This window comes from Corvus cornix, chromosome 26, assembly GCF_000738735.6.
Source record: "Corvus cornix cornix isolate S_Up_H32 chromosome 26, ASM73873v5, whole genome shotgun sequence".
Taxonomy (NCBI): domain Eukaryota; kingdom Metazoa; phylum Chordata; class Aves; order Passeriformes; family Corvidae; genus Corvus; species Corvus cornix.
Window position 1 is genome coordinate 6,097,145 of NC_046354.1, and position 17,132 is coordinate 6,114,276.

Genomic DNA, 17,132 nt, shown 5'->3' on the forward strand with positions numbered 1-17,132 from the left:
GAAATGGTGATCTGGTGGACACCTCCATCCAGCTCTGCTCGTGGCTGACACATCCAGGGCTGGAGAAGCTCCTGCATCTGGACACGCTCCCTGCAGGAAAAGTGCCTTGGGTGGGAAGTGCCCTGGGAGCTGCAGCTCTGTACCCACTGCCCAGATCTTGAGAGGTTCAGCTGAGCTGGGCCCTGCTGGGCTCCCATCACAGCTGCGCCACTGCTGGGACACTGCAGAGGGTTTGGGAACACCCCACACTTGTCCAGGTCTCCTTCCCTGCAGTGCCAATTGCAGCACTTCCAGCTGGGGCCTTTGGGGTGACTCAGCCAGGGTATGTGAACTGTCAGTGTCCCCCTCCAGCCTCCACAGAACCCCTGTCCTGTGCAGGAAAGAGATCCCAGCTCTGAGGGTTCACACCAGGACCCCCAGCCAGGGGGCACAGGGAACACCCCCATGGCATCCAAACCCACGGGAACAGAGGACAAGGACTTGGAATCTGGTAACAGTAGAGCTTCTCCCCTTGGGAGCATCATCCCTGCACATGGAGGGCTCCAAGGAGGGACTGGCAGCCAGTGCAGACAGGGCCAAGGGGCAGAAACAGGCTCCATCGTGTCCCCATCTTGTCCCCTGCTCATCCTGTCCAGGTGTGCTGGAGAAGGAGACCCAGTTCCTGTCACTTCCCACGAACAAACCAAGCAGAGCTGACCCTGCGGAGGGGGTGCTCCAAACCCTGCCCCCAGCAATCCATGCAGCAACCCAGGGCCCCACTGGGCTCCCATTCTTCCTCCCCAGGAGGGCCACATCCCAAAGCAGCCTCGTGCAGCACAAAGTGTCCCTCTCTGGCTGGACATTCCCAACGTGGGTGTTGCAGGACACGGGGGCTGGGCTCGCCTCCCTCAGGAACAGACCGTGCTGTACAACCAGTGCCAGATTAGTCCCTCTCGTGCGGCCTGAGCAGCGGCCCCCGGACTGCTCAGGGTCCCTGCTGGCACCAGGGGTATTTAATGTCTTCACCAATGCCACAGGAAGGGATCCCTCAGCACGTTTGCAGCTGCCAGGGCACCCTCAAGTTTGCAGCTGCTCCTGCCCGAATCTCCTCAGCCAGGAAAGAAGAGCTCCAGGTGAGCGATGCCAATGGCAGCTCTTAAACGAGGCTCACGGGGCTCGAGTGTCTCCAGGCTCTGAAGGAGCTGGAATTGAGGAGCCTCCCGCACGAAAATCCCTCTCAGGGAGAGCCAGGGAGCTCCGCGGTCCTCCAGCACCACTCCCTGGAGAGGAAGGGATGGGCTGTGCAGCCAGGGAGGAGCTGCTCCAAAGGCTGAGCTCCCTGCCGAGCTCCGCGAGCGCCAGAGGCCCCCGGTCCCCTCCTGCAGCCCCTGATCCAGGAGATGGGCACAAAACTCGGCTGCCACTGCTCCAAACGCTGCCCAGGCTCAATCCAGACCCATCTCACTCTGCAAGGAGCTTGGGCTGTGGACTCCTGCAGCCACAGAGGAGTTACCCTTCCCAAAGGGAAAGGGACCCAAATTCACCCTTAGGGGCTGCTCGGGGGCTGACACCAACACAGCCAGGCCCTGCCAGGGAAGGACTCCACACTGCTGAATGCACCAAAGCTCTCCGGGACAAAAGGCTCCCCGAGGAGTCGAGCACAGCTCCCATCCCCACTCCTGCTGCCGGCAGAACCAGACCATCCGAACCCCTCCTGGATGCAGCAGCAGCTCCTTCCAGAGGGGCTCCACCAGGAGCTGAGCCCCACGGCCCTGAGCAGCTCTGTCCTGGAGGGAAGGGACTGGGACACACAACTGAGCAGGGCAAACACATGGACACGAACATTGCCAGCACTCAGGGACCAGGAACCTGCAGAGGAAGAGGAGGCAGGAGCCTTCTGCTTCTTAGAGCTTTGATCACTGTGCTGGGTGGAGAAAAGCCTTTCCTAAGCAGGGCCTAAGAAGGGAAAATTGACGAGGAAAGAAGGTCCAGTGAGTTCCTGAGTGAGATACCAGCCTGGAAACCCTGCTGATTCATGGGCAGACGACCTTGCTCTCCAAGTCACCAAAGATCAGATGGAGTCCAAACAAAAGAATTCGGGGGGTGGAGGGAGGAGGACAGGGTGGGGGAGGAGGGTTGGTGCAAATCAGCCAAATACCCCCAGCAGCCTCCTGTGTGAGGAGCTGCTTCCTGCCCCAGCAGGATCCACCCTCACTACTCAGGGGCTGAGGGGGATTTTGCTGTAACGCTGCTGGAACCTGTTCCCCACCTTGTTCATCCCAGGCTGCCACAGCCACGGACCTCAGCAGTGACACCAAACTCAGCCCAGGAACACGGGGAAATATCCCAGCGGCGGCAGAGGCACAGCTCAGCACATCACAGCACACCCTGTGCTGGGTGGGAGTTCCCAGCACAGCTCATCCTCCCCTCCCAGCTCGGGAGCATTTCTCTCCTCGGTGTTCACAAACTCCACTAATGGGGCACTGCTGCTCTCATGGGATGGGAATTTTGGGGAGTGGCTCCGAGGGACTCCCGAGTGCCAGCAGAGGCTGCAGCAATGCCGCACCCCAGCAGCACCACTGGGACCTTGGTGGCAGGGAGCCACACGTCAGGGTCCCTCTGGGACATCCTCTGGCCATTACAAATAGCTCCTGGAAGGAGGAGCAGTGCCCCAGAGTCACTGAATCTTAAAAAGATTTGGACTGGAAATTATCTTAAAGACCAATCACTTCCACCCCCCTGCCATGAAGAGATAACTTCCACTAGACCAGGTGGGAAAGGATGAAAGAAACATTCCAATTACAAATGAAATGAATTTTTATTTATTTTATGTGTTATTATTAATAAACGCTAAACTGAACTAAGAGTTGCTGAATTGGACCCAACACTGGGAAGGTTTTTCGGTTGTTTTGACAGCAAATAAAACAGGTGGACAAAGAGCAGCTGAGGAGATGCTGGCACTCAGGGAGAGAAACCAGAACCTAGCAGGCAGTGGGAGAAGGGTCCTGTCCACCCTGTCCCACCCTCAGCAGTGCCCAGGCCATGCTGGGTGGGCTCCGAGCTGTGCCCACGCCTCCCAATCCCTTCTCTGGGAAAGCAGGATGGCAGGACAGGTGCCACCTTCTGCAGCCAAGATGAAGGCCCTCAGCAGCTGCCAGGGCAGGATGTTCCTGTGCTCAGCCCAAACCCATCATCCCACTCCTGCCATGAAGCCGGGCACCACTGCTCGGGATGTGCTGCTGGAAGAGGAGCTGGTCCCAGCCGTGCCCCAGCTCTGCTCAAAGCAGGGGACACACAGACTGTTCCTGCCCGGCCATGGCAGCGCTGCAAGCGGCTCCTCTCTCATGGGACGCACAGCCCTGTTCCACTGGGATGCACGTGGATGCTCCCAGGCCCTCACCCCATTACCCTGGGATGTGTGAACTGCCCTGCTGTGACCCCGCTGCCTTCTCCCCACACCTGACTCTGGTTTACAAACTCCAGGCTGGAAAATGAAGCTGCGGGTGTTGGAGGACAGTGGAACCCTGGGAAAGGCGTGTGACCTCTCTGAGTGAGGAATGAACCCACCCGCGGGTGGGGAAAATCCTGCCTCTGTTCCCCTCTGCACCGGCCAAAAACTTCATCCCTTTCCCCCAGCAAAGGGGGAATTTCCGCTGTCCCCCAGGCTGGGCCCAATGCCTGGGACCGGGAGCATCCCCAAGATTTATCCACAAACGGGGTCCTGGACCATGGTGCTGGAACCGAAGCCAAGGAGCTGCGCCGCTGCCCCGGCCCGGGGGATGCTGTCGCCCGCCCTGTCCCAGTGTAGCACCCGCGGAACGGCCCCCGCTGCTCTCCCCCGGCAGGAATCCAGGAGATCCCGAGGCAGCGGAGCTCTGGGGCAGCTCGGACCGCTGCCGGAGCTGGGAGAGGCTGCGGCAGCCCCAGGAGAGCGCCCTGAGGAGCGGCCCCAGCCCCGAGGCACTGGGGGCGGCGGGGGAATGGCGAGGGCGGTACCCGGTGCCCCGTGCCGGGCCCAGCCGTGCTCGGGCACTCCCGGGCCGCTCCCCCCGCGGTCACGGAGCTCCTCCCGCTGCCGCCCCACGCCCGGACCGCCACCTCTGTCCGTTTCTCCGTCTCTTTGCTGTTACTTTCCCGCCCTCTCACCCCGCCCCCGCGGCGCTCGGGCTCCCCCGGGCCGTCTCGTCCGGCGGTGCCGCCGCTCCCTCAGAGACCGGCCGGTGTGAGCAGCCTCGGGCAGAGCCAGGGGCGATCCGGAGGCACAAACGCGGCGCTCGGGGCCCGCCGCTCCCCGGCTCCGCGGGAGAGGAGCCCACGAACCCCCCACACCCGGCCCCGGGCGCCGCCATCTTGGCTGCGGGCGGGGAGGCGCCGCCATTGGCTGGCTCGGGGAGGGCGCTGCAGATCGACCAATCACCGACGGCACTGGCGTGATGGACGTCCGGGGGCGGGACCTGCTGCGCTCGGGGGCGGGAGAAACCATCTGCGGGCGGTGCCGGGGGCGCTGGGGGGGAAAGCCCGCCCCGGGCCCGGGAGAGACCATTGCGCTGCGCGCGGGGGGCGCGGGGCCGGCCCCGGTCCCGGTCCCGGTCCCGGTCCCGAGCGGAGGCGCCGGGCTTGGGCCTCCCTCGCAGCCTCAGGGGCACGGCCCGCACTGGGAGGGAAGGACCCAAAATCCCATCTCGGGGCACCCCCTGCCATGGGCAGAGACACCGCCCATACACCAGGGTGCTCCCAGCCTGGGACACTCCCAGCAATGGGGAGTCACAGCGTTGCCCTTCCCTTCCCGGGAGGGGATCCGCCCTTGGCTGCGATCGAAGCTCACAGGGTAAAGCAGCAGCAGAGGATTTGCTGGAATTGGTGCTGACATCTCAGCAGGACCTGCAGGAGTCTCCTGCTCCTGCTGTGCCGGGTCTTCCCGAGGTCCCTCAGCTCCAATTGCAATTTCCATCAATCTTGGCTCTTGTGTTTATCAGCCAAGAAGCGAATCTGGTCTGCAGGGGAGATGCCCCTGCCTCCGGCCCAGCAGGAGGAGGAGGAGCTGCTGGAGCAATTGCATGAGGGATGACCATGTGCAGCAATCAGAAGTGAAACTGCAGCAGACAGGGCTCCCAGGAACTGACTGGGATTCCTTCTCCAGAATAAACATGGACTCGGGATAGATTTTACTGAATTGTGATTTAATTTCATAATCTACTACTGCTGCTACATCCGTACAACATTGTACAAAATGTAATCAGAGGAACATTCCAGCCCCACAGCTGAGTTTGGCTCTGCTCTCTCCTGTCACAAAGTACCTTGGCTGTGACACCTTCCTACAGCCACCAGAACATTTTGCTGTCCAGGTGCAGTGAGGGGAACCCCTGGCCACGGCAGGAGGTCCCTCAGGGTACCTCGCATTTCTGGTCAGACAGGAAGGATTTTTCACCGCTTTCTGCAGGAGGCAAAAGCCTCCCAGCAGTGCCATGACCACGGGCAGTTGGGATGCGCAGGTGATGCTGGGGGTGGTTCAGGACTGGCACAGCCTTTGTGCTGAGGGTTTTGGGAGTTGCTCTGCTCACACACTGGTTGTAGACTTCCAGTCCTTCCCACCAGTGCATTTGCACTGGGAGTTTCACCTACCCCATGCCAGGCTGGTCTGAGATTTCATCTCCTGCCCAGATAAAATGAGCAAGCAGATGCTCTTTTTAACTTAGAGATTAGGGAAGATAATCTACTTAGCTGCTACTGGTAGTAGAACAGATCCAGAACTACTTCTGCCAGATTTGGGAAACCTGCTGAGAATCACATGGAATCCAAAGTGATTGTTTTGGCTTAAAAAAGCATGTGTGAAAGGACCAGAGATCCCTGGTGTCCAGAAATGTCCTTGTTGCAGGAGAGTGGTGTGGCAGGAGGGTCTCTCCCACCTGTGTTCTCCATGGAAAGTTTCATTTTGGCCAATTATTTTTCCTCTCATCTTCTGCGTTCCTGAAGCTTCTAAGCTGTGTTTTAAAGGTCTCATGGGAAGCCTGATCATTAAAAAAAAAAATACAATGCTCTTAAAGCTTTTTTCCCCCAGTTTTGATGACAACGCAGCATCATGTTCAAAGTGCAATTACTGAATCTGAAAAATAACCCCCTCTGACTGTAATGAACACGTGACAATGAATGCACAGCCCTCATTTGGACCAGTCCTCACCACAACCTTCTCATCCTCGGAGCCGTGCAGGGATGTTCTCAGCAGGGCCACGCTACAGGGAGGAGTCTGAAAGTGAGAGCAAGAGAGAAGCAGCTCAGGGTTGTAGTGAGGGAGATGAGAAATAGTCTGAAAGGCTCCCTGGGCAGGGAAGCTGAAATGTTACAGGGCCTAAAAGTCTGCAAGAGGGTTACAGGGGTTTAACTGACCCATTTTGCCACTCCTGTAATCCCAGCGAGGTATTTTGCATTTAAACAAAAATATTTGACTCCAGGTAAAGGATATTTCACTGGGTACAGTCACCAGCAATATTTATCCATAAGTATACCCATGAGTCTATCCCCAGCCAATCCCACTGCCCTTCCATCCACATCAGGACCCCAATGCCTCTGACCACGTCCCTCTCTCTCCTCCCTTTGTGTTGGCTTTGGCCACCAAACACCAGCTGTTCTCTCACTGCTCCCCTCACCTGGCACACTTGCTAGGGTCTTTATTCTGCACCTCCTGCACTGGAGAGAAATCTAAGCTTGGTATTATCCTACCTAATGAAGATGGGATTGTTCTTTCTAAAAAATTTGCTCAAGGTCAGCCAAAACCTTTGGCTCGTGTAGAAATCAAGTGGTTTTTTCCCATCTGCCTTTTTATTTCTGGTTCTGTTTGGTATTTGATCATGAGTACCATAATTAGGAATTTGGTAAAGCAGCCGAGCCGTGCCATTGCTTTGCCAGCAGGTAGAACTGGCTGAGGCATTTCTGAGGCACTGGGCAGCAGTGACACCCCGGGGTCCGCCAGGGAAGCAGCACTGCAGAGGTACCTTTGATGGCGAGGAAGGCTTTGCTGAAGGCACGGCCCGCTTCATTGCTGGCTTCCACCATGTACTCGCCCTCATCCTGCTTGGTGACCCCCAGCACCACCAGGGAGCACACTCCGAAGTCGTTCGTGCAGAAGTAGTTGGGATCTCCGGAGAGGTCTCTGCTGTCCTTGTACCATGTGATTTTGGGCGGGGGGTGGCCTCCAACGGCGCAGCTCATGTGGCATTCGCTGCCCGTCACCACCACGTGCGGCTTCAGCGGCACCAGGAACCTCGGGGGCTGGTTCTGGTTAACTCCCCTGTATTTCGGTGCTTTCACTCGAAATTCAGCTGTGAAAAATAAACAGCACCAAGCACACACTCGGATGCTGCTCCCAGCACTGCAGGGTTTGCAGGGATTTGCTTGTGCAGTGTCTGGAACTCTGCAAATTGCCCGAGATCCCATGCACCTACGGATTGTAACCTCTGCTGCTCCGCAGAATTACCCAGCATTTAACTTTGACATCAGAAACTTTGGTTTCTACATTACTTAAGCTTTAGATTTTGCTGGGAATTCATTTTGGGGCAAATAGCATGTCCTAATGGCTGGGAATGAAGGGTCTGTCTGCACAATGTCCCTGCAGAAAGGACAAACCTTCCCTGCCCAGCTGGAATTCCTCAGGGCATCTCTGTGCATTCCTGTTCTGGGCAACTGAATGTTCCCAGGAGGAGAGACCCATTTGGGGATGGTGTGTTAGAAGCAATGAAAGAAACAAAACACAACACAGAAATATTTGAAAATGTTTTACCCTTTGTTTTCCAGATCCTCCAGGGCTTCACAGTCTCTGATGGATCACTGGCTCCCAGGTCGTTTTTTGCCACGACCCTGAAGTAATAATCCCTGCCTGGGACCACCGTGGTGAAGGTGAACTTGTTGTTGTAGATCAGGTCCCCCAGCACATGCCACAGACCCTTCTGGGATTCCCGTTTCAGGACAGTGTAATACAGGTTCTTCTCCCACTTCTCAGATGCTGAGGGGTCCCAGGTCACTGTCACTGTATTGGGCACATTCTCCTCCAGCCGGATGGCTCCAGGGGGCTGAGGGATGTCTGCCAGGGGAGGGCACACAATGTCACAGCTGTAGGGACAGTGGCACAGAACCCTAAAAACCTGGAGTTTGTTGCATGTCTGGGGCTCAGTGACCATCCTGGTCATTGCAAGGGACACAATTCCATTCCTTCTCCAGGCACACAGATGCGTTTGCTATGAACTGAGCTGCTGCTGCACAACATCTGCACTGCTGAGCGGGGAGAGCAGGGTGCTACAGCTGAGCTGCTTCCCCTCCTGGGGTCACAGCTGGGACAGCTGTGCTCCATGTCCCACAGCCTGTGCTGACCTCCCCCAGTCACTCTGAAGGACAGTTTTAGTCAGAGGATTGCTCTGTCCTGCAGACAAGTGAGATCACAACATGCCCAGACATAGAAAATTGTACTCTGGTTCTCCCTGTGCCTGCACGGCCAAACTGCATCAGAGCTCACCCTGCCAAACTCAGTTTGTGGCCTTCTGCCTTTTCACAGTAAATAATGGAATCCCAGACTGGTTTAGGTGGGAAGGGATGTTAAAACCCATCCAGTCCCACCTCCTGCCATGGCAGGGACACCTTCTACTATCCCGGGGTGCTCCAAGCCCCGTCCAACCTGGCCTTGGACACTTCCAGGGATGCAGGGGCAGCCCCAGCTTCTCTGGGCACCCTGTGCCAGGGCCTCCCCACCCTCAGAGGAAGGAATTCCTTCCCAATATCCCATCTAACCCTGCCCTTCTGGCAGTGGGAAGCCATTCCCCCTCGGGAATGGTCCTGTCCCTCCAGCCCTTGTCCCCAGTCCCTCTCCAGCTCTTCTGGAGCCCCTTTAGGCCCTGGAAGGGGCTCTGAGGTCTCCCTGGAGCCTCCTCTTCTCCAGGTGAGCACCCCCAGCTCTCCCAGCCTGGCTCCAGAGCAGAGGGAGTCCCACACTCGGAGCAGCTCCGTGGCCTCCCCTGGACTCGCTGCAGCAGCTCCAGGTCCTTCCCGTGCTGGAACCCAGGGCTGGAGGCAGCTCTGCAGGTGGGGGCTCAGCTGAGGGGGCACAGGGGCAGAATCCCCCCCTGCCCTGCTGCCCACGCTGGGGGCTCAGCCCAGGGCATGTCCAGCGCTCACCCACCAGCACCCCCAGGTCCTTCTCCCAGGGCTGCTCTCAGTCCGTTCATGCCCCAGCCTGGACTGAGTGGGAGTTGCTGATACATTTGTATGGATGGCAGTGAGTTACCTGTAATTTGAACCTGGAAGCTGAAGGTTTCCCTTTTCCCCAGCCCATTCCCAAGCTCCACAGTGTAGGTGCCGCTGTCACTGAGCTCAGCTGCCCTGAGCAGCAGCTGGGTGCTTCCATCCTCGGTGTTCACGGCAGCCCGGCTGGGAAGGGGGAGTCCATCCTTTAACCAGGTCACCACTGGCTCTGGAGATCCCTGGAAACAACAAGTTACAGCCACTTGTTTCATCTCCAGACTGTGTCTTATATCTTTACCATGTCATGGAGGTGCATATTTGGGGTAAGATAATGAAACTAATGTTTAGAAATATGGATCCATGATGGATCAGAGAGCCCTGATCTGCTCTACAGTTTCTTTACAACTTTTTCCTTTTTGTCCATTAAGGATGTTATTGCAGTAAAGTGTTCAGAACTGTGTCAACCAAGCTATGCCAGATCAAGGACAGATAACTTCAGGAGTTAATATTTTCTGCTTTTAAAAAAACATCCTCTAAGTCTTTATTTCCATTGTGCCATCTTTGGTCTCTTCTCCCAGAGATTAGAAGAAAGGCCAGCAAATAAACACACTTCATCACCCTCCTCTGGTATCCCAGACTTCACAGGATCATGGAATCATGAAGGCTGGAAAAGACCTCCAAGGCCATTGAGTCCAACCTGTGCCCAATCCCCACTTTAAAAGCACTGAGTGCCACGTACAGGCTTTCCTTGGACACCTCCAAGGATGGGGACTCCAAACCTCCCTGGGCAGCCCCTTCCAAAGCCTGACCACCCTTTCCATGGGGAAAAGCCTGTGTTGTTCCAAGCTTACACCAAAGCACTGCTATTTCTGTCAGTGCCTGTCAAGTTCTCAACTCACAGAGCTCAAGTGCTGCTGCTTGGTGAGACAAGCACAGTGAAGGTGTGCTGGAAATGGTGCCCCAAGGCCTTCTGAGAGTCACAGGAAATCACTGATTTGGAAAGTCTGACAGAGCAATGTTATCAGGATGATGATAATTGATAAGGCTAGGTGGACAGCACTGAGCCTTGTTTGTAGAAGTTAACGAATGACCACCATGTCATAAAACACCAATGCCAAAACTGACAGCTCAGTTCTGGCTTGTGTTTTCCTCACTCTCAAAGTCTACACAGCACAAGCAGGCCAAATTATATGCCCAGTGACTTGTAGACAAAACTCCATGACATAAAAATAGTAGCTTGGTTTTTCTGTCTGCTATTGAGAGCATCACAAAACTAGGCAGGGAATTCCTCCAAAGCCTTGAACACCCACCTCAAAGGGAATCTTCACCCGGATGGGATTCCCTGCTTTTATAACCAGGAACCTTTTCACTGTGTCATCTATCAGTAATCTGGGAGAGACTGGAAAAGACAAGGATTACTCCCAAAAGGTGGATGTTAGTGCAGTCACTGATAACAATCACATGTGTTCCACCCCCTGGTGCCTCTCCCAGCTGGGTGAGGCTGGTGAGGAATTCACTGTGGGAAAAATCTCCCTGATTCAGTCCCAGACTTTACACCTTTCAAATTTCATTACTATTTATTTATCACTATGACTGAACAAGGGAAAATGATGTAAAAATACATTCACAACAATCTCTGTATTCATGTGATGTCTCAGTCACAGAGAAATTGGCTCTTTGCCACACTTTATCCCATCACAGGGATCATCTTTTGTGTTTAAATGGTGTCTGGAAAAAGGAAATTCCAATGGACACTTATAAAATATACATGCAGTACAGAGCACAGAACATCCACAGGAAAGCTGCCAGAGTTGATCTAAAATAGTATTTTTTAGTATTTAAAATATTTTCTTTTCTCTTTTCATCAGTATACTATAGCATTTAGTATTTCTCTAAGAATACCGAATACAGTAGTGCTAAATTGTATTAGTGTTGCCAGTATAGAACTTAAAACCCACTTTCCAGATGGATTTATTTTATCTATCTATTGATAAACGGGGTCTCCAGGCATAGGCCAAAGCACACATTTTCACTTAGGACCCCAGTTAAGGAAGATGAACCCCTCACAGAATTATTATGTAATTCTGCAATGTTCCTAAAGAGCAGGAAAAAAACAGAGCTGCAGATTGTAAATAAAGATGGAAAAGTGAAAATGGTGAAAACTTTCAAACTAAACAATTAAAAAGTAAAATAAAGTATCAAAAACAGCATAAAGATTTGTGATTTAAGAGAATGAAGTAAAATGTTTTATTCCAGAAGATTGTCTAGAAATTGACTGAAAACTCTGTATTTCCTGTGGAAGAGCACAGGCAGGGGTAAGGTACATGCAGGTTCTGTCTGGTGACTGTGGTATGGCTCTGCACAGAGGGCAAAATGTAAGTCTGAGGAGAAAATGGAGTTCTGAGGGTTGTTTTATCAAAATGAGTCTCTAAATGAGCTGAGCACTGTGCATTGCATATCTAATATCAGTTAATACTGAGCCTGTCCTGCTGAGGTGAGCAGATAACCCCGGGGTGAGGAGGAGCAGTGCTGTCCCTGAGTTAGTCTGGGCCTGGGAGCAGCTCATCCCAGTATCCTACAGCCCTGGCTGCTCCTGCCCCCTGAGGTGCCCCATTCCCTGGGACACAGCCCCAGAGCCCCCAGCTCACCCTCTGCCCCCTGAGGTGCCCCATTCCCTGGGACACAGCCCCCGGCTCACCCTCTGCCCCCTGAGGTGCCCCATTCCCCGGGACACAGCCCCCGGCTCACCCTCTGCCCCCTGAGGTGCCCCATTCCCCGGGACACAGCCCCAGAGCCCCCAACTCACCCACAGGAGCAGCAGCTCCAGCACAAGCCTCGAGCTCGGAGGCCTCCCCGGGGCCGCTGTCGCTGAGGGCCCTCACGCGCAGGAACAGCTTCTCCCCGGCCCGCAGCCCCTGAACCCTGCACGAGGTGCTCTCTGCAGGGAGGGTGAAGCATTTGGTCCAGCTGAGGCTGTTACAGGGCCTCTTCTCCACCTCGTAGCCTTTCACATCATTCCCATCTTGTACTTCAGGTTTGTTCCATGTCAAGGTGACACTGGTGCTGTCACTGCTGCTCACTTTAAGGTCCTGCACTTGGCCTGGAGATTCTGGAGGGAGAAATTTTATTTAAACTATTTTTCTAGGATTTCTCTTCCCTCTATTCAGTCACCGCCTGAGATTTCCCAATGTTCTTGCAGTGCACTGGATTTCCACCCTGCTCTCTTGCCCCACCTTGTCCCAGTTCTTCAGAGCTGGATCCGGGTCCTTGCTCCTACCAGCCCTGCAGTAAATCCACAACACTCCAAAACACTCTGCAGCCCATCCCGAGTGTTTCTCCACACTGTGCATTCCCCCACACCAGGGTCTGCCAGATCTTGACTTGGATGTTGTCGCTGTTGTACCAAGAACAACGCAGTCCAGGATCGGGTTCAAAGGCCAGAAGTGGCTATATTTAATGATATAAATCAGCTTATAAAGCTTTGTTCACAAGAGTGGCATAACACCATTGGGGGCTTGACCATCTGCCTCCCAGAGCGATTGGCTGAACGGCATAACACCCATTTCCAAAATATTTTTCCCAGTGTGGAAAACAAAACACAAACACCTTGTGCACCTGTGAGATAGTTTACAAACCTTCCCAGCTAGTTTGCCTGAGAAAGGAGACTTTCACAAGCAGCTGTAAAAAGTAGGAAAATCTCTCTGCCAGCTCTTTTAGCATCTACAGGACACCCTACAGGAAATCCTTGCATTTCTTCCTCCAGCTGATTCTCAGCCATGAAACATTCCCCAGTTACTGATCCTTGTCTCCACACTCTTTTACAGAGGATTTAAGAACATCTCCTCCCCACGAACACCCCCGAAGCAGAGCACAGGGCAGGGCACTTACTGGTGGGGTCCCGGGCAAAGGAGGGCTCAGAGGGGTCACTGGGCTGTCCCGTGCCAGCAGCATTGACAGCTGCCACCCGGAACTCGTACTGCACACCCTCCTTGAGGCCGGTCACCTTCAGCTTCTTGTCTGCAGAGAGGAGAGGAGTGCATTGGCTCAGGGGAGCTGTTCCCCATCAGGAAAGGTGACACAACAATGCTGTGCCTTACTCCAGGCAGAATTATGGACTGAAAAATTCTCAGAAGCCATAAATCTGTCACTGATTCCCCTGCCATTCCCTAGATAAGTCCATGTAAACTTCTGGGATGTGTTCATAGTATTCCTTTCAAAATCAAACAGCCCTTGAATCACAGAATCCCAGAATCATTTAGTTGGAAAAGACCTCCAAGGTTGTCCAGTCCAACCTGTGACCCATCACCACCTTGATGTGAAAGGTATAAGATCCCAAGCAGCTCCTAAACCCAGCTGAGGTTTTTGCCTTTTCAAATCCACCAGGCTGTGCCAGGAGTCAGAATACCCACCTTTGACAGGCACGCTGGTAACTGGCAGCCAGGTCACAGTGCCCTTCTTGCGTTTCTGAACAATGTATCCCATAATTTGGGAAGTGCCAGTTTTGCGAGGAGCTTTCCAGGATATGGTGATGGTGTCTCTGCTGGCACTGATGATCTTGGGGGGATCTGGGGCACCAGGAGAAGCTACAAAGAGATGAGGTCTTCATTATTAGCAGGTATGTTTTTATTGCAAGATAAAATGGTGGTGTGTGTAATTTCATCTTCCAGATTCCCCAAGGTATTCCTATGGATGTGCTTTGAAAACCTGGCTGAGACCTGAAGCTGTGGATCCTGTTCTCCACAAGAACTGGATCCAGCATGGACTCTGTTCCTGAGTCTGGATTTCACAAAAGACCTGCTGTCATCAGGACTGACAATTCCTCTGTCAGTGGGGTGTGTCATTCCTACATGATATGAACAGTCAGCATCATTCTTGCTTTCAGCAACAGGAACTGGTAACAAAATGGATTTTCTTTGCCCTCTGCTAAAGTGTTCAAGATACAGAATCATGGGAATGAAAATGGAGAAAGAAGAGAATTAGAACTGAACATTGGTCTCTTTAGTACTGCATTTGTGCTCATGGCAAACCTGATCGAGTATTTAAACTCCTTGAAGGACAAAGACAATATTCAGTTGTCTGGAGATCAGGGGAATGGAGTGGTCATGCTGAGAACTGCTGCACATACAGAGACACTCCTTTGCCTGTGGAGTTAAGAAAAGGCCTCACATGTTCCCTTTGCAGCCACAGTGGGAAAAATTTCCTTTGATCTTGATGCATTTTGCATTTCCCCCATGAAACTTCCTTTCCAATTCAGAATGAAGGAAGGAATAATTAAATCTCACTCAGTAGCCAGAGCCTACAGCAAACTGCTGCTCTTGCTGGGCAACCTCCACAGCTTTGTGTGAAGACTGAAGTTGAGATCTGTAGCAACATCCACAATGCAGTGAGTTTCCTTTGCTGTCAGCTTTGATAATGAATTTCCCAATTTGAATTATGAATTATGAGAAGTTCTCCTCACCTTTACCAGCAGCCTTCACTTCCCCCGACTCCAGTGCGTCGCTCACTCCCTCGGCATTCATGGCCCTCACCCTGAAGTAGTAGCTCATCTCTTCCTCCACTTTGCTTGTGGTGAAGCTGGTGCAGCTCCTGGGGGTTTCTCCCAAAGTCTCCCAGTTGTTCCTGCCCATCTGCTGCCTCTCCACGAGGTACCTTTGCACTGGTTTGCCCCCATCGTCCTTTGGGGGCTTCCACTGGATTGTGATGTTGCTGGCGGAGCTTTCTACAATTTTGATGGGTCCTGCTGGGGGCTGTGGCTTGTCTGAGAAGATGAACAGAGACACAGCTGGCTCCAGACCCAGACCTGCTCCTGGGTTTGGAGCAGACACTGTCCCTTGCTCACCAACTGGGAGACTGTTCCTGATGAAATGCAGGGACAGTTGTAGGATGAGGGCTGGGCACATGAATTGCCTCTTCCAAACTTGCACTCTTCTAACTTTTGATGGGGAAGATGGAAAGCCAGGCCCTTGCTCTCCCTGGGTCAACTGTTCTCATAAGCACTGCACCAGTTCAGCTTACTAATACAGGCAGAACATCATTTCTGGTCTCTCAAAGGAGCCCAGGCATTTATGGGATGGCTGAATTGGACCTTGATATCCTATTTCAGATTTGCATGTTGTGTACAGTCACATCTCCTACAGTGTCTGATTCAAAACTCAGCTGCTGAGGCCATGAAAAACCAAATTAGGTTTGTGTTCCCTTGTACTAAAGGGCAAGAAGCATGTTCAGCAATCTTCCCTTGTTCCCTGATTTTGGGGCAATATACAGAGTCTTGTTCCTCTCGGAATATCCAGTCACTCCAAATAAGGTTCTCACTAATGTCAATGGATTCCCTGCCTAAGCTTTACAGTGAAAGCCACAGTGGATGTTACAGGATCTTACCTATCACCACGAGCTTTAGGTTGATCTCCAGGACGCCACTGTCGTTCTTGAGCCTGACTTTGTAATCCCCACAGTCCCTCCTGTCACAGCTGGAGATGGACAGTGTGGTGCAGGTGTCTGTCTTGTCCACACGGATCCTGGTGTCATCCCCCAGCTCCATCCTGTCCTTCAGCCATGTGGCCCTGATGGGCCCCCGGCCCTCAAATGGGATCCGCAGCTTCAGCCCCTCCCCGGCCTTGGCCACCATGGGGACACTGGTCAAGTTCTTGAGGAGGACTTTGTCCACCTGGGGAGGATCTAAGCAGGTGATACAAGGTCATTAAAAACCACAATTCAAGGAGGATAAGGCTCATCCTGGAGGGATACTGCCAGCAATGCTCAGAACTCACAACACTCGGACCTTCACCTTTAGTTGTACTTTGCTACAGGATAATTCTCACAAGGTTTTGTAGTATCACACTGTCCTTTCACTAGAGAAAATTTCTCCTAGGCAACACACTAAACACAAGAATGAAGAATCTGCTCTGATAAAGTGTTTTGTGCACCCAGAAATCTTTGAGTTGCTAACAGAAGGCTCTCTAGTTAAACTTGCAAATGCAAAATGAACCAACCTGTACAAAAAACATTTCCCATTTATCTTGTAATTCTTTATAATAAAGTTATCTCAATAGCCAATGACACGTCTCTGAGTAAATATATTACTTTTAAAGCCCATCTCATGTAGCGTTGGTGGTTTGAGTAAACTCACCTTCAACAAAAATTGAAGCTTCAGTTTTTACATCTCCACCTTCAAACCTGTATTTCCCAGCATGAATATCTTCAGCTTTGTTAATGATTAGTTTGTGGACAAGACCTTTCTTTTCAAAGATGACTCCATCCATGCTTGTTAACTACAAAGTAAAGGACAGAGACACATCCTTTCAAAAGGGATAAAATGCAATCTAAACTGAAACTGGACAGATTACAATTTGAAATGCAGTTGAAAATACTTATGAACATCTGCATGTTTAATGACAATATTCTGGTATTCTGTTGTCCAGAGAAGCTGTGGCTGCCCCATCCCTGGAAGTGTCCAAGGCCGGGTTGGATGGGGTCAGGTTGGATGGGGCTTGGGTCCAGTGGAAGTTGTCCCAGGGCAGGGGGTGGGACTGGATGGTCTTTAAGGTCCCTTCCAACCCAAAACACTCTGGAATTCTGGGATTCTCTGAACCCTTCCCGGGCCCCACTCGGCTGCAGGTGACTGTCAGGGGAAGGACACCTTGACCCCACCCTTAGGAAGTAGAGCCAGAGAGCAGAGCATTGCTACTCAAAGCCAACAGCAAGCTCAAGGAACCCACCTTTAGGCCATCCTTAAACCAGGTTCCTGTCACATTGTCCCTGCTGACAGTGCAGGACAGCTCAGCTGGGTCCCCCTTCAGCACTCGCATGGTTGCCAGCTGCTTGTTGAGGTAACAGCGTGGCACTGAACAGGCACAAAGGAAGGGAAAGAAGCTAAGTCTGTGTTACAGAGAGACATCCAGAGCTGAAAATGCACATGTGGGGAAAAGAGC

At 52.9% G+C, this 17,132-nt stretch overlaps 1 protein-coding gene across 3 annotated transcripts in view; it reads right to left on the reverse strand.

The window, feature by feature from the left end:
• Window positions 1-5,138: 5,138 nt before the first annotated feature.
• Window positions 5,139-17,132, reverse strand: part of IGFN1 (immunoglobulin like and fibronectin type III domain containing 1) — a 40,743-nt gene continuing 28,749 nt past the window's right edge. The window contains exons 14-26 of one of the 3 annotated variants that reach the window (XR_005603663.1): window positions 16,920-17,044; window positions 16,331-16,472; window positions 15,583-15,879; window positions 14,663-14,962; window positions 13,614-13,787; window positions 13,093-13,221; window positions 12,011-12,313; window positions 10,515-10,603; window positions 9,248-9,443; window positions 7,754-8,053; window positions 6,969-7,295; window positions 6,158-6,223; window positions 5,139-5,987 (exon numbers count right to left, since the gene is read on the reverse strand). Coding sequence is in view for 2 of the 3 variants with exons in the window: in XM_039565427.1 (XP_039421361.1) it covers window positions 6,210-6,223; window positions 6,969-7,295; window positions 7,754-8,053; window positions 9,248-9,443; window positions 10,515-10,603; window positions 12,011-12,313; window positions 13,093-13,221; window positions 13,614-13,787; window positions 14,663-14,962; window positions 15,583-15,879; window positions 16,331-16,472; window positions 16,920-17,044 (2,396 nt within the window). In the remaining variant the exon portion in view is untranslated. Of the gene's footprint in view, window positions 6,224-6,968; window positions 7,296-7,753; window positions 8,054-9,247; window positions 9,444-10,514; window positions 10,604-12,010; window positions 12,314-13,092; window positions 13,222-13,613; window positions 13,788-14,662; window positions 14,963-15,582; window positions 15,880-16,330; window positions 16,473-16,919; window positions 17,045-17,132 lie in introns of all 3 variants that reach the window. The other 2 variants (XM_039565427.1, XM_039565426.1) reach the window with 2 other exon arrangements.